Genomic DNA, 16,705 nt, shown 5'->3' on the forward strand with positions numbered 1-16,705 from the left:
GGCACGGTGGGGTGTACAGTGAAGAGAGGGCACGGTGGAGTGTACAGTGAAGAGAGGGCACGGTGGAGTACACAGTGAAGAGAGGGCACGGTGGGATCTACAGTGAAGAGAGGGCACGGTGGGATCTACAGTGAAGAGAGGGCACGGTGGGGTGTACAGTGAAGAGAGGGCACGGTGGGATGGACAGTGAAGTGAGGGCATGGTGGGGTGTACAGTGAAGTGAGGGCATGGTGGGGTGTACAGTGAAGGGAGAGCATGGTGGGGTGTACAGTGAAGTGAGGGCATGGTGAGGTGTACAGTGAAGGGAGGGCATGGTGGGGTGTACAGTGAAGGGAGGGCACAGTGGAGTGTACTCTACCGTCAAATGAGTAGAGGGCTTTGCAGTGACCGATGACTGGGAGTGGATCGTCGTCGTCAAACTCATCATCAAACTCGTCCGGCTGGTGCACCTGTCGGGGGTCCGGCTGATGAGGGGGGCTCCGGTGCTCCTGGCTGGGAGCATCTGTGTAACTTCCTTCAGGGCTGGAGGTGGGAAAAGAGTGTCAGCACCAGGGCTCAGCAGACATAGAACACCTCTACAGTAACGTGTCAGCAGACATAGAACACCTCTACAGTAACGTGTCAGCAGACATAGAACACATCTACAGTAACGTGTCAGCAGACATAGAACACCTCTACAGTAACGTGTCAGCAGACATAGAACACCTCTACAGTAACGTGTCAGCAGACGTAGAACACCTCTACAGTAACGTGTCAGCAGACGTAGAACACCTCTACAGTAACGTGTCAGCAGACATAGAACACCTCTACAGTAACGTGTCAGCAGACATAGAACACCTCTACAGTAACGTGTCAGCAGACATAGAACACCTCTACAGTAACGTGTCAGCAGACACAGAACACCTCTACAGTAACGTGTCAGCAGACATAGAACACCTCTACAGTAACGTGTCAGCAGACATAGAACACCTCTACAGTAACGTGTCAGCAGACGTAGAACACCTCTACAGTAACGTGTCAGCAGACATAGAACACCTCTACAGTAACGTGTCAGCAGACATAGAACACCTCTACAGTAACGTGTCAGCAGACATAGAACACCTCTACAGTAACGTGTCAGCAGACATAGAACACCTCTACAGTAACGTGTGAGTGGAAATAGAACACCTCTACAGTAACGTGTCAGCAGACATAGAACACCTCTACAGTAACGTGTCAGCAGACATAGAACACCTCTACAGTAACGTGTGAGTGGAAATAGAACACCTCTACAGTAACGTGTGAGTGGAAATAGAACACCTCTACAGTAACGTGTCAACCACATTGTAACAGAAACACTTTCAAGGCGCTACAGTCCACAAGGGTGTTGGATGGCTGATTGTAGTTGCAGGATTCTGCTCCAGTCAGGCTGTGGTGGAGCCATGTGAGTGATCCACCCAGGTTAAGTACCGTAACCCACACAACTAGATTTCTATTAAAAAGGAACCTGCTGGATGGGATTTTTTCGGTGGTAACATGGCACCTGTTTCTCTACTATGCCTGATGGTATTTCTACCAATTCATGTGTGTGTTGGCGTGCCCTCTGACCTCTCTCTGCCGTGTGGGGCATGATGGTTGACATCTGCACTTGGTCTCCTGTCCCCTCTGCTGCTCACTTTGCCCTCCACCTCAGACAGCCAGCTCTGAGTGTGTGTGTGTGTGTGTGTGTGTGTGTGAGTGAGAGAGAGAGAGAGAGAGACAAAGAAAGAGAGAGAAGAAAATTAAGGACTCATACAACAGCCCCCCATTGAATGATTAGAAAATAGGCTTCCCCATTTAACTGTGTCTTTGTTGGTTATTTACGTAAATAAATATTCCATTCTGTCCATTTCATCCTATCCAATAAAATTAGAGAACATAAAATCTGTAAAGATCTGTGTGTCTCACTGTTGTATGTCCTTTCACTGTTCTAAATATTCTCTCCCAACCCTAACAAATGAGAGCAGTGCATAAAGTCATCCTCCAGAGGGCGCTAACTCAGCACATTAAAGCCCAGCCACACTATTTCTCCAGATGTGCTGTCAAGGCTGGCTGTCCTCATCTCCCCTCCGCCCTTTCCTCCCTCCAGAGGGGCTCCGGGGCTCTCGGCTGGGGAGGCTTACCTCATTCTTGTGGATCTCAGAGCGCAGTTTCTCCATGTTGCACATGGTTTCTGAGATCTTGGGCTGGAGGCTCTGGGGGTCGCCCATCTGAGGATTCTTCTCATACACGTCCTTCATTTTGTTCAACGCATCTCTGGATACAGACACAGATTGTCACCGTGAGAAGATACGAGGTCACGTTCTATTAAGAATCATTCAAGTAATCTAGACAGAGTAGAGTTAATTCTCAAAACCACTAGGTAAAGGTCACTATCAGGGTTGGGGTCAAGTCCATTTCAATTGAAAAAAGTGTTTTTGAAAAGCACTGAATATCATTGGAAGGGGAATTTGCATACTTGGTGAATTTCCTGGAATTCAATGTGAAATGAGTCCAATTGTGATCCCCATGGGTTCTTACCTTTGGTCCACTTCTTTCTGTAACTCTTTACTGAGCTCGTCAATCCTGGCCTGCAGCCTCTTACGTCTCTGTTCAGGAGGCAGATGGCTGAAGTCCTCCAGTGACGGAGCCTGAAATCATATCCAGTGAGTAGTCACAGTGAGTAGTCACAGTGGGTAGTCACAGAGGGTAGTCACAGAGGGTAGTCACAGAGGGTAGTCACAGAGGGTAGTCACAGTGGGTAGTCACAGTGGGTAGTCACAGTGGGTAGTCACAATGAGTCACTCAGTTTCTAGAAATCTTCAAACAGCACAAATCTAGGAGAATAACACTAGAAACTAGCAGAAGAATAGGCTAGCAAACTTTGCCGCAGAATTGTGTGAAGGACTCCACAAGTGGGTCACATACACAGCTTAATATGAAACTGCAGATATCACACAGGGACCTCCCACTTACCTTCGCTGACCACTGTGTTGTTGTTGGTTACAATAAGCCAATAAAAGAAAAGACAAACATATTTGTCTTGTGTCGTGTTGTTTACTACTGTACCACCACAGCCACACACAAGCACAAGGGGGCAACTAGGAGGGACAGTTAAGAGGATATCATTGCTTAAAGGGAACAACAATCACACAATCACTCTATTCCAATGACCAGGCTCCTCAGAAAACACACCGTTCTTAACAAAAGTGGCCTCCCCCTGCCTCTCACCACTAAACACAGTCCCATTCTGAATGAGGTTCAGGTATGCAGCAGAATAGAATGGGTTGGCACTCTGACTTTGTCTTATAAAGAAAAAAAATGTTGCCAGGTTTGCAGGATGGAAGGAGATTTCAGATACCTGATCACGTGATTGGCTTTTCCCATTAAGAACAAAGTTAGAACTAATGTAAAGCACACTTTGTGTTTCAACACAGTTGCTGAATCATGCAAAACCAGTTATTTGTGTTTCACTGATTGTATGGACATTTTGATGGTGCAAATAAAGTGCTGCATAATGTACTGGAAAGGCTATCCAAAGAAAAAAAATTCCCAAGATATGTTTTCAATTTTCCTCAAAACCAGCTGACATATTCAAAGCCTTCTTTAGATAATGTGATGCTATTTCCAGCACTGGCAAATGTGGTTTCCAGGAAGTCTGTCTCTTCACTGCAGACACATTGAATCACAGCCATCCATTAAGGAAATTAAACCAAGTTCTTCAAAATAGACAAATGACACACCAACTCTCCTGGCACAGTTGTACCACCTTGTGACACTCATTACACCAGGTAGTCATGACAAAGTATTGGCTTTTCGCGTTGCATCGATATATCACCTCCACTGCTTGCTGATCCAAATATCACCAACAGCTTGGGCACTGCTCATCACACACCCCACCAAACAAACAGCACACTCAATCACAGCAATGTGAATTCAAACAACACCCGCTAACTGATTCAAAACCAGAGAAGAGAAGAGAATGGGGAAGGGAGGGAATCAAGAGGTCAGGGCTTCTCAACACCGGTAATGGAGGGACAGAACTTTTCCAATTGTTGTTTCCACCTGGTAGTTAACAGAACTCACCTGGTGTCCCAGGTCTTATTCAGTCCCTGATTAGAAGGAGAGGATGAAAGATGTTTCAGCCCTTCAGGGCCGGAGTTGAGAAGCCCTGTCGCGTAGGTGGTAGGTGAACCACTGCAAACCCAAATACATGCTCCAACATGTTCCTGGTCTTACCCCTCGTTTAAGACCCCTGAAAGAGGCCATCCTGGGTTTGGCCGTTCTCATTTCAGATAGACAGAAAGCTATGGGGTCACTGGAGAATTTGGGAGTCTGAGCGTGGTCAGGTAGATGGGGTTTTGAGGGAGGAGAGGAGGGGGGAGACTGGGGCAACAAAAAAAAGTGGGTGATCGACCTGGGAAACATTCAGAACTTGGGAGCATACTGTAAGGATTGCAGGGTTAAAAATAGGTCCAGCATATTTTCCCACAAACCAAACCCTGACATGAAAAACTGCTATGTAAGATTATGCAAGACAAACATTGCTTCTCAGGTAAGAGACAAGAATGGACATGAACCGAGCAGGCGGATCAGTAAACACGAGGACCAGCACCACCCTTCCAATGCAGTAGACAAGTTATTCACAATACTCAGATAAAACCCCTCCAAACAGGTTCAAATGAACAGACAGATGATCCAGCCCGCAGCAGGTCAGTGTAATGACTCAACTCCTAAAAAACATTACATTTAGCTGGCTGCTATGGCAACCTGACAACAACAAACAGGATGGTTAGGACGTGGTATGAACCTACCAGTGAACCCTGTTATGAAAGATAAACACAAAATGCAAAAATCAGAGAGGAACAGAGACAAACAATATCACTCACTAAAACAATGTGAATGCGCTTGTATTAGCTGACGATGATTCTCTCACCTTGGGCTTTTTCCCAAAGAGCCACAGTTTGTTCTTGGCCGCCTTGCTGATCGAGTGTTTGGGGTCTTGCTTAACCACCCCCTCGTTCTTGGGGGTGCTGATGGTGTTGTCTGACCCAGTCCGGGAGAGGTTTTGACTGTAATCTTCAAACGGGAAGTCTCCAGGTGGCTCGAAACCGGATTTAAATGACTCCACCACAATGGCAGAGTCCTGGCAAAGAGACAAGAGGGAAGGGAGACCTTATGGTAAGGGAACAAATCAACATCAGACAGACACGACAACATTCCAGGAACCACAGCCTATGATAGACCCCCAGCTGGTAGACCCCAGTGCTGTTTGCATGAAGACGAATCGAACGACAGCTCTGTAACAGCTCTGCTCAGCTGGCTGGCCTGCTGGTGGGTCGGGGGGGTGGGGGGGGAGACATGAGGACAGCGTGCCAGAGGGGGCCAGGAAGAGGCTGGAAATCAGGCTGGTTGATATGCCACAGGCAGGGCTTCAGGGGAACCATTGCCTCACAGCTGGCCTACCTGCTGGGTGGATGACTAACAACAGGTCCTGGTTCAACCTTGCCACGTGCTGCCTCACTCCTGCCCTGCTGTACTCGCCACACAAAATGAGAGTCCTGTCTACTTGCTGCACCAAACTATAAGACTCCGTAGTGTACAAAGCTAAATCAGACAGCCAACTCCTCACAAAACCTTGAAGATATCAATCCCAAAGGGATAATCATTGATCTGGGGCTCCATGCCAGGCCTAGTGCATCAGCATGTAGCGGGCGCCATTCTCCCCACCCACCTTCCGTTCATCCACAGCCTTGGCAGCGGTCACCATGCCCTCCAGACACTTGGAGATGATGGGGAGAACTCTGCGCTCCACCTCGGCAAAGCTCCGGTAAGTCTCCCCCAGTTTGACCGTCCTCCTCTCGTCCATGTCCTGTAGGTTCTGGTAGTGTAAAGTAAATTATCAGAATGACCTCTGACCTTTTGATCATCCATCTCAGATCTACACGCACCCGTCAGTGTGGTGGGGGCCAGAGCGGCTGGCTATGACTTACCTTGAATATCTGCGGAATGGCCACATTGAAATGTTTCCACTGCTCCCCGTTGAAGTTCTGCAGCTGAGCAGCGTATTCGTTCTTGCTTTCGTCTGCCGAGTGTGTGCGCAGGTACAACTGTGACTTTGCCTGCGCACAGATAAACAGTGGCAGATCAGAACCAAGCAGGAATTGACAATTTCCAAGTTGTTATGGGTCTAGTAAGTGTAAATACACACACAAAAACCACGCAGGACTTGCCAGGTTAGGACTTACCTTCTCAACCTCCGACTTTGTGGCGTTGATGTCGTTGTCCAATCGGTCGTAGCTGATCTGTGATTTTTCAGCTTCCTTGCACTCCCGCTCAAACTTCTTCTTGCTCTAGTAAAGACAAACGGGAGGCTGAGATTATTAGTGGATACATAAATGCCCTCTTTCCAAAACCAAAAGTCAATACTTCTATTAAAAACAATCCAATGCAAGCTGGACATTTTTCTACTGGACATAGGTAGGACAGAGACAAAGAGCGGTAGCACATTTTGTGGTGGTCAATAGGCAGAAGAGCAAACAAAACAACTAAAAAGAAAGGCTTTCCTCCTGCCAGAGAATCTGTACATCATTACGGGACAGTGTTACAAAGAGGAATGCCTAAGGCATTACGTCGTGGCCCTTCTCAATGCGACTTTCAGCTGTTGTTGTTGGCTGCAACTGCACAAACCCTTAATGCTGCAATAATAATCCAGTCTCTAAGACTGACTTATACAAAGGATCTGAAATGCAGGAATACTCCTGTTTGTGTATAACTACATTAATTGGCCCCCACAATGAGTTGGGTAAGGGGACAAGTGGGACATTACAGGCTCTATATTGTGGCCAAAAGATGTGTTTTGCTATAGAGATGTGAAAATGTAAAACCTATGACTTTCCGAACCCCAACAGATAGGTCTGTTGAATCTGCGTTGAGAAATTAATCTCAATATGGGCTGGTCTGTGTTTGAGACCTCGGTGCCCTTAATGTCCACCATGATGGATTTATCCAGAATGTCATTTTTTGTATGGGGATTACATTTTTCCTTGTTTTATTATTATATGCATCTTAAGGATGCCTAGCCAACAATATTTTTTTAAATTTAAAAGTTATAATGATAAAAAGTTTAAATTATAATGTAACTTATCATAACCACTTAATACTTGATTTGCAGCCGGGAATAATTTCTGCTAAACAACCATTGAAGCTTTTTCCCCCAATCGTTGCAGCATTTTATCGCAGAGCTCTCAAATCACCATAGAAAACACAATAAAACAAAGTGCAGTCCACTTTTCTTAAATCACAAGACACTATAGCCAGTGTTCCTCATCTATGGCCTTACCTACATACTTTAACTACTTTCTCCTGGTGCTCAACTGGACACACAAGAACCTTTGTTTTCTGGTGTGTGTGTGCCCGTGCCCATGTGCCCCTTTACACACCTTGCTGTGTGTGTGAATGTATAATCTTTTAAATGTATTTGTGGTGTGCGTCTGCGTGAAGGAGTAAGTGGAGATCCTATTGGCCTTCTTCCACATACAGCCCAGCAAGACTAGGCGTCTGGCTGGCTGTCGGCCGAGGGGAACAGGTCCCTGCTGAAGACCCATGTGTCACACCCTCCCCAGGCCCCTTTTGTGGGAGGAGTCTTGCCTGTCCCCTCAGTGCCCTGTTCCACCGTGGCCCCCACCCTTGCAGCCCCCCATCTCTCACAAACTCACATTGTCCATCTGTTTCCAACACTGGTCCAGATACTGTTGGGCCTTCCTACCCTCCTGGAGATGCTGTGGACACAACGGGATGCAGACAGGCAGATCATCAGGACCAGGGGAACCTCTATAAACACAATGTGACTAACTCTGTTTACATTGAATATTTGTAATTTATCATTCAAACTGTGAGCAAAAAATAATGAGGTGCCTTGCTCAAGGGCAGATCAGTAGATTTCATGACTGGTTGGTGGAGTACGGGGGAATAAATAAAGCGTGAAAATATAAAATAAGTGTGAAGATGAATTCCAGAGCGACTGAGAGTAGCAAGTGTAGAGAGCATCTACCAAAATAACTTAATAACACTCACGTGTTTCCTCTCAGACTTGAGGTCCTGTGAGTACCTCATCAGTTCCCCATACACCTTGTGTCCCATCTCCTCAGCCACCACCTCCCTCTGACCTGCATAGTCGTTGAGCTCGTTCAGGATGGAGTAAAAGGACAGGCACGATGTGAACCTGCACACACAGGACAGGACACTCAATGCTTGGTTGTTGCCTCAGCCCGCACCTTCCAGTGAAGATTTTATAAAGCAAATCTTCAGAGATTTGTGAGGACAGAGAGAAAGGGGCAAGTGAGAAATCTGTTTGATGGAAATGGGTCGAAGTGTTTACAAACAGACTTATTAACAAAGTCCTCGTCTGGACCAAGGCTGTGACTATGAAAAGATCAACACTTGGTCGGAGCTGGGACACTAATAACATGCCGGGCTCTGTGTTGATATTGCAAACAGGCCAAGCTCTGCCCTGTGAAAGTGACACTGATGTACCGCTTTATTAGAATTCTCCCAAACCTCCACAAGCCCTTTGACGCTGGCAACTTCTCTGTTCAGGCATGCGTAGGCGAGTATTGGTCAGTCATGCCACCAGAACCATTCCTTTCCCATTGCTGTGATCCTCAGCAACTAACAATCTGTCCCATCACATTACTCTCATATGCTTGCAACCAATTCCCATATACAGTCATGTGAACAAATAAGACCAACCCCGGGAAGATTTGGACATGGATATCAGAGTTAAATTCCAACGACTTTCATTGATAAAGGTAATCCAATTCAACAAATGTATGCAATTAAAACAAACGAAAATGCAATTTCCTTATGTGAAAAAAAAAAGGTACAAAAGTTTGTGAATAGAAGAAACGAATACCAACCATAAACCATGGAGGCGATGGCATTATGGTTTGGGGCTACTTTGCAGCCTCAGGGCCCGGCCAACTTGCCATAATTGAGTGAACCATGAATTCCATATTGTACCAGATAATTTTTTCAAACATGGATCTTGAAAAAGGATAATGATCCAAAACACATAAGCAAAGCTACGAAGTAAACATTATAAGCCCAAACGTAAAGAAATACATCAACCTTTCCGGGGATGTATTTACTTTTCCACATGATTCTAAGGCATGTCAACTTCATGTATATTTTATGAATCCTGTGAATATATATTGTCTAGCATTAGCAACACCATTACACTTCATGCAAGGAAAACTCAGAGTATGTGCAAATGTACATATAAAGGTAATTCAGATACTGACATGGGACAAGGAAGATGAGAAATATTCGTTAAGTATCCCTTTAAGGGCTCCCCTCTCTCTACTCCTCTGCCTGTCCTGTTACAAAACCTGGGTTGGGATTTAGGAAACAGGCCCAAATGATGCAGGATAATGTAATTCATTTTGGGACGTTTTTTTTTAGAATTCCGTGGTGTCCCGTCCATGGTCTGTCCTAAACATCTCAACAGCAAATATCACATTCCCTCGCTCTGCCTCACTCTTTCCTTTTCCTCTTTCTCCCCCTGTGTGTCACCCGGCGTCTCAAACACTCTGTCACCCGGCGTCTCAAACACTCTGTCACCCGGCGTCTCAAACACTCTGTCACCCGGCGTCTCAAACACTCTGTCACCCGGCGTCTCAAACACTCTGTCACCCGGCGTCTCAAACACTCTGTCACCCGGCGTCTCAAACACTCTGTCACCCGGCGTCTCAAACACTCTGTCTCCCGGCGTCTCAAACACACTGCCTCCCGGCGTCTCAAACACACTGCCTCCCGGCGTCTCAAACACACTGCCTCCCGGCGTCTCAAACACTCTGTCTCCCGGCATCTACGGTAACCTACCCTGTCTCCCGGCGTCTCAGACACCCTGTCTCCCTGTGTCTCAGACACTCTGTCTCCCGGCGTCTCAGACACCCTGTCTCCCTGTGTCTCAGACACTCTGTCTCCCTGTGTCTCAGACACCCTGTCTCCCTGTGTCTCAGACACCCTGTCTCCCTGTGTCTCAGACACCCTGTCTCCCTGTGTCTCAGACACTCTGTCTCCCGGCGTCTCAGACACCCTGTCTCCCGGCGTCTCAGACACCCTGTCTCCCTGTGTCTCAGACACCCTGTCTCCCTGTGTCTCAGACACTCTGTCTCCCGGCGTCTCAGACACCCTGTCTCCCTGTGTCTCAGACACTCTGTCTCCCGGCGTCTCAGACACCCTGTCTCCCTGTGTCTCAGACACTCTGTCTCCCTGTGTCTCAGACACTCTGTCTCCCTGTGTCTCAGACACTCTGTCTCTCTCCGGTTTCCTCTGAGATCAGCCCTGTGCATTAGCAGCCAGTAATGGCACAACAGAATGGCCAAACACATTCTGCCAAGGTCACAGCCATATGCCAAGGTCACAGCCATATGCCAAGGTCACAGCCATATGCCAAGGTCACAGCCATATGCCAAGGTCACAGCCATATGCCAAGGTCACAGCCATATGCCAAGGTCACAGCCATATGCCAAGGTCACAGCCATATGCCAAGGTCACAGCTGAAAGACACGTTAACTTAGTTACTCTATTCTATGGAAACAATTAAATGTGTCAAAGTGATAGGTTACCGTAGCAGCCATGTAGTGTAAACCGGACACTTGTCAATTTGTTGAAACTGGGTCTACTCCACTCACCTAGGTTCGTCATCTTTGGAGCGCTTGGGACAGTACTTTTTCACCAGGTTCCTGTCAGGGAGACATAAAGATTAGCTAGATCGGTTTCCCTCAGTAGGATGCTCCGCTGAGACCTGGCAAGACAAGATAAAGTAGGTCAGACAGACAGGGCTAAACTGGTACTGTGTGATTCCCACTATCTCGACAGAACACGCGCAGGAAAGAGCCCCACAAAGGAATGGAACACAAAGAGATGGTTCTCTTTGATAGAGCAGTCCCTCCGGAGAGGTTCTCCTGTTGTGCAATGCTGTGGGGCTTGTTCTTTAGGCATGTGGTGCAGGCAGCCCTCTGGCTCCGCTGGCTCCACAGGGATGAATGGGGAGAGGAATCCAGAGATTTTCACATCACCCCCTCATCTTCCAGTCCCCGTGGAGACCCATTAATGATGTCTGGGGCTTCCACGTGAATATCTCTCGGTTCTCCCCATCCTGCCATGTATAGGTGGAAGAAGACCGGAGGAGGAGGCAGTCAGGCAGAGTAGAGAAGGCCAGGGGTAGATCCCTGAACACAGGCTGATAAACAACAGCACGTTGAGACTACCACCAACCCCAAAGGACTGTACCTCAGCTACACAGTCCAGGGAGTCAGGGACTGGGGAAGGGGGACACCCTGACAAAATCTAGAGAAATGCTGTAAAATGGTTGCGGGGGGAGGGGGACGACGACGAAGACTCTCCAACCATCAAGTGTACACTATCAGGACGTAACAATTATGTTTTAAGAATGTGTTAGGGAGAAATATTGTAAACGGTTCTTTTATTACAAACGAAATGTAGGCATTTTCATGCTTTAATTGACAGAGATGTTGGGGAGCGATGAGAAAAATGTTTTTGTTGAAAACGCAGTGGGATGTATTTGAAAACAATCTGCAACGATGGCAGAGGCTTAGAATGCTGGACTAACATATGTCACGAGCTAGTCTTTTTTCAGCCCATGATTTAGACCTGGCTAAATGATTCATTGCTAAATTATTTGCTCTTGTTTAGAGACCTGACTAAACCTTCCCAGTTAAATATGTTGTTCACACCCACTTCCCCTTCATTCAAACATCAAACCCCCAATTTCATCCACAAGAATTTGAATTTAAGTCAAAATAATGATGACTCCCCTGGGATTTCGTTCTCCTGCATTTCCTGTGAATATCCAAGTTATTTTTGTTCAAATAATTTCAGAATGATTTTTTGAGGAACAGGACCGGTGCAGCTCAGAACTAGCGGTGTCACCATATACCGGCATTGACTTATAGACAAACTATACATGTGCTTAAACAAGGGGACTGGAACTATGCACTGGCGTTGAAAACAACTCATTAGCCCCACTCAAACCCCTGGGAGAGATACGCAGAGACGTGCCGTTTTAGTAGCCTTTCACATGGAGGCTAGTGAGGTTTTTTCACGGACAGCTTATTCACGAACAAACGATGCATGTGCTTAAACAACAAGTCTGGACCTATACACTTGCATTTGAATGTACACCGTTTTGTAGCCTATTGACTAGGCTTTTTTGTATTTTGTATTAAAAATAAAAACTCCTCTCAGTGTTAGCCCTTGTGGATCATTTGTTTTTCAGTTCATCTGGTTGCCTTTTCACAATTATTTTACTTAAAACTTGATTCCGCGATAATATCGTTACCATGAATAGTTGGAATAGCACAATTGTTATAAAAATTATTATTTAAATACCTTTAACGTAATAGATAAATACAATTGCATATGTTGCACCATATAGCAAGAAATGCTGTAAGGCGCATCATATACGCACGCAGTGATTTGGCAAGACCCCTGAACTGAAAGGCATATAGTTTTTTCCCGATAACACAAATTATGCTCTCCTAATAAAACTATTGTAGTGTAAAAACCCTCCAAGACTTCATCAAAATAAAACCAAGATAGAGTAAAACATTTTTTTTAAGTCTTGTTCCCTTAAATACAACCATCATAGTGTAAAACAACCTCCAAGTCTTGTTAATCGTAATAAAACTGTTGTAGTGTAAAACGCTCCTAATTTCTGCTAGTCTGGGGGGCGGGGTTCCTTCTGCTTACTGCAGCCCCCGGTTACAGTAGTTGGCTCACTGACGTGCTCCAGAGACTCAAGACTGGGTTAGTGTGGTAACTAAGCAACACTTAAAACGGGAGATGCAAGGGGGGTTGTAGAGCCTCTAGGGGGTGTAGAGGCCACAGCTGGAGCCCTTCCACGTTTCTGTCCCTTAGGCCAGGCAGTAGTGATGCTGACACCATCTCAGGGGGACCGGGCTGGGGGAGGAAAAACACACCAACTCTCACACAACCAGATGGTGCAGCACGGACGGTGCCGGGAAATACTAAGAATAATATGAAGATCCTTTCTGCAGTGACAGCACCTTCATGATCCAACACAGATTCAAAATCTTACTAATGGAGATGGTGATTCCTCACTAAAGCCAGGTGTACGTAATGAAACGGAAAACAAGAATGGCTCTTTAGAGGAAGGACAGCAGACATATTTTACATTGGTATCAAGAACATCACTACAGCAACTGTAGAATCAAAAGTTATTTTGTAGAATGAAGATATTTTGGCATATTAGGCCTCCTTTAAGACTCTTAAATATTTCCTCTGTCATGCCACACAGCAAACAATGAAGCTTTAACAGGACCAGTATTTAGATTTTTGAATTATTTTTGTTTTTAAAAAAAAATTAAAGGTAGGTAAAAAAGTGGGACCTTAGTGCAGGAGGTCTTTCAAGTTAGCTAGAATGTGTCTGTGGAATGTGATGTCATTTCAGACGCTTGTTACAAGTGGAAACTAAATACAACTCAATCTGTTAGCATTGGCAAAACCTCCTCCACACCCCCATGTGGCTTTTCTTTTGGAAAAAAAAAATAGCAGTCCAATAAAAGTGAGCACATGGGCAAGAGCGAGTGTCATGCTATCTCCGGCAACTCACATTAGAGCCCAGGACTAAGCAGGAAACAGATGTGGTATTCAGCCCCATTATGTTGCCATGACATCATGTGAACCGTGTATGTTTGTATGTGTACGTGGGCACTATGCTTTATTTAAATCAATACTTTGTGCTATTCTTGTGGAATTAGAGGGGGTACAGAGAAGAGTATGGAGAAATGAAGGATGAAGTTGAGGATTAAACATAAGTACATGTGAATAGAGACCTGGGCTAGTCTAACCTAGATCTTCCCATTCCCAGCCTAATCGTTGAGAACCGGCGACCTCAACAGAAGTAAAAAACAAACAGGTTGAATACATTTTGCTCTTTGGTCCAAGAGTAAAACAACATTGGTGTCAGGGAAGACACAGCATCTGGAGGGTGTAATTCGAGGGGGATATTACACCCCCAATTCATGGGGGGGGGGGTGTAATTTCCTTCACAGTCTAGAAACTGGCCAATAGCCACCTCCTAGAAATCAATTTGTTCCAGGGTTATGGCCATTATATAGATTTTTGCCCCCCCACAATCAATTCACAGCAGCACGACCATATCTAATCAGGCTGAGTGGGCTCCGTTGTTCAGACTGAGTGGTCCACCTGTTTGAACCACTGACGTGTGCAGATATTCATCATAAATTCTCCAAACCCAGTGTCTCATAATAATCCCAGTCAAATTGTATTATCTGACACAATAAACAAACAACGATTACTATTCTGATGCAAAAGCATCCATGTCTAATTTTCAATCGATAACACAGAATGAGACTATCACAAATTAGTCACTGATCAATTATTCCAAATCTAAAATTGTTGTATAGAACTAAAGGATTGAGCCTGGTTTGTTTGTAGGATAAGGTCTTACCTCAACTGTTTGGCGTAAGTCTGTTCGATCTCCACTCTTTCCTTGACAAACTTTGCATACCTCTCTAGGAAGTCGATCCCCCATTGAGTATGCTTGTCGAGGTTTTCAAACTGGTCCTGGGAATAGAAATGGAGAGCAAAGGGTTAGGGTTTCAGAGAGGAAAATTAAACAACTATCTGGTATATACATGTTGAATTGTATTTCATCAATGGTTACACTTAAGAATATACACTGTATGTGAACTGAAAGAGAAGCTAGAGTGAATAAGCCAAGGCCTACAGAACTCAGTAGAGACACACTTTGAAACAAACTCAGATGAGAATTCCATCCAAGGTGTTTCAGAGCAGAACCGACAACCTATCGTCAAAAAAGCCAGAACAGGCCTAATGTTTAATGGTTTTACCAGCATGAGATGTATATCCATGTAAAGTCAATAATGTAGCATTCTGAAGATATCCCCAGTCCCCCAAAGTACTGGGCTGAGAGGTAGCTGTTAAACACACAAAAGTCGACACAGCTGATGGTAAAATGTGCTGCCTGTCCTCAAGTGAACTTCTTCCCCTTCCTTTTGAGGTTAGCCTATGCAGTAGGCAAAATCTAAAACAACCACAAATAGCAGAGGCAATCCTAATTAATTGTAGGCCTATGGGGAAAAAAAGAATAAGCCAGGAGTAGGCCTTTCTGAAACCACTTGACTAAATTACATTATTATTTGGGGGAAGCCTAAGATGGATGGGTTAAAGTGGGTTGTGATCTCATGTTTGACCATTCACATGCCTGGGTCCCAGTTCCGACCGACTCTAGCCTGTCCTGAACTCTTTCACACCATGGGAAATGTTTCCTCACTGGGTCGGTTTCATAGAGTTGTAACGAAAATGTGTTTTTGCCAGTGGGCTTCTGATATCTGAATGTAGTAGGACTTGTAATTCTATTGCCTGACCCCTTCTGATGACCCTGTTGGAGTCACGCCCCAATCGGTTCCAATCGGGAGAGATCAGCAGGCAGCGCCGAACAAAACTGACATGGAACTTCAACACACATGGAAGCTTGAAGGTGCTGTTCATAATGGGACGGACACCATAAGGGTCTGCTTAGAAGTTTGGACAGCTGCTGACATAGACGACAGTGATGATGCCACTGGACTCTCTCTGAAGCCGGTTTGACTCCACAACACTGGCACTACCAGAATAACTAGTCAACACGTTCCTGACTTCAACCCAGGTGTTCACTGGGAAAATTGGACTCCCACACGGTTCCTGCCGGTCATCAGGTGTATTCCAAATTGTCCACCGGGGACAGCCGAAAGAAGAATGGCAACACCATGGAGCGTGTTTCCACTCTAGGTGTCTTCCCCCGTTAATGGTCTTCAGTGGAATCTGGCTACTGTATATGTAAAGCCCTTTGTGTCTGTGGATCTATAAAACATGGTTGACTGATGGTTGAGCAGAAATTATTTCTGTTCAGCAAGGCCAGGAATTCAAATCTAGGCTTACTTATGTGAAGGCTACGGATTCTACACTCTGCGGTACAGCGAGTACAGGACAGGACGGGAACAAAGAAGTTGGGCTACAGTATGTTCCAGATTCAGTCAGACTGACACTCAGCATAATGAAGCCTGGGCTTTTTCCTGAGAGGTGCTCTTAAGTCCGGCCAACCCTGTTACTCCAAAGCCTGTCTGGAAACTAAGAATAGATACGCAAAAACTGTAAGGACCATCTCCACAGTGGATCTATAAACAGAAGAGCCGCAAGCCAGGGGAGATGGGCCCTTCTCTCTAATGCTGTATTCTAGATAGGCCTATAGGGAGAAAGAAAGGGGGGTGAGATGTAGTGAACAAGAGAGAGAGTTCCTCCCTGAAGTGGACCATCTGAAGAGCGCCTCTCCTCTTGTCTTTCTGTCTGAGGGGTGCAGGAGGAGCCATCCCTCCCATGGGCTTGTACCTTGCCCGGGAGGGAGGTGGTGTTCAGGCTCGGGCTTAGGACCTAGACAGACCCAGAGACTGACTGGGTGGAATCCAGCCAACACACTTCCTCCGTGAGAGAACAATATCCGGGCCGTCCCCACGGACCCCTCCCCCGCTAAAACCAGATTCAAGGCCATGAAGCCGTACAGGAAGGTTGGAGAGGCAGACAGCTATTTCTACGGGCCCGTCACCGCACATGAAACACGTTATCAGGAACTGTGAGC

The 16,705-nt window shown here is 45.9% G+C and overlaps 1 protein-coding gene across 5 annotated transcripts in view; it reads right to left on the minus strand.

Annotated features, from left to right (window-relative positions):
- The window catches only part of fnbp1l (formin binding protein 1-like), a 59,307-nt gene that overhangs the window by 6,564 nt on the left and 36,038 nt on the right, over positions 1–16,705 (minus strand). For 2 of the 5 annotated variants that reach the window (XM_034293923.1, XM_034293921.1), the window contains exons 2-15: positions 14,519–14,634; positions 10,695–10,745; positions 8,074–8,221; positions 7,716–7,778; positions 6,246–6,350; positions 5,991–6,119; positions 5,732–5,878; positions 4,934–5,143; positions 4,812–4,820; positions 4,237–4,383; positions 2,539–2,648; positions 2,142–2,274; positions 1,588–1,682; positions 359–522 (exon numbers count right to left, since the gene is read on the minus strand). In XM_034293923.1, coding sequence (XP_034149814.1) covers positions 359–522; positions 1,588–1,682; positions 2,142–2,274; positions 2,539–2,648; positions 4,237–4,383; positions 4,812–4,820; positions 4,934–5,143; positions 5,732–5,878; positions 5,991–6,119; positions 6,246–6,350; positions 7,716–7,778; positions 8,074–8,221; positions 10,695–10,745; positions 14,519–14,634 — 1,627 coding nt within the window. The remainder of the gene's footprint in view (positions 1–358; positions 523–1,587; positions 1,683–2,141; positions 2,275–2,538; positions 2,649–4,236; positions 4,384–4,811; positions 4,821–4,933; positions 5,144–5,731; positions 5,879–5,990; positions 6,120–6,245; positions 6,351–7,715; positions 7,779–8,073; positions 8,222–10,694; positions 10,746–14,518; positions 14,635–16,705) is intronic. The other 3 variants (XM_034293922.1, XM_010872039.5, XM_010872040.5) reach the window with 3 other exon arrangements.

This window comes from Esox lucius, chromosome 8 (assembly GCF_011004845.1).
Source record: "Esox lucius isolate fEsoLuc1 chromosome 8, fEsoLuc1.pri, whole genome shotgun sequence".
NCBI lineage: Eukaryota > Metazoa > Chordata > Actinopteri > Esociformes > Esocidae > Esox > Esox lucius.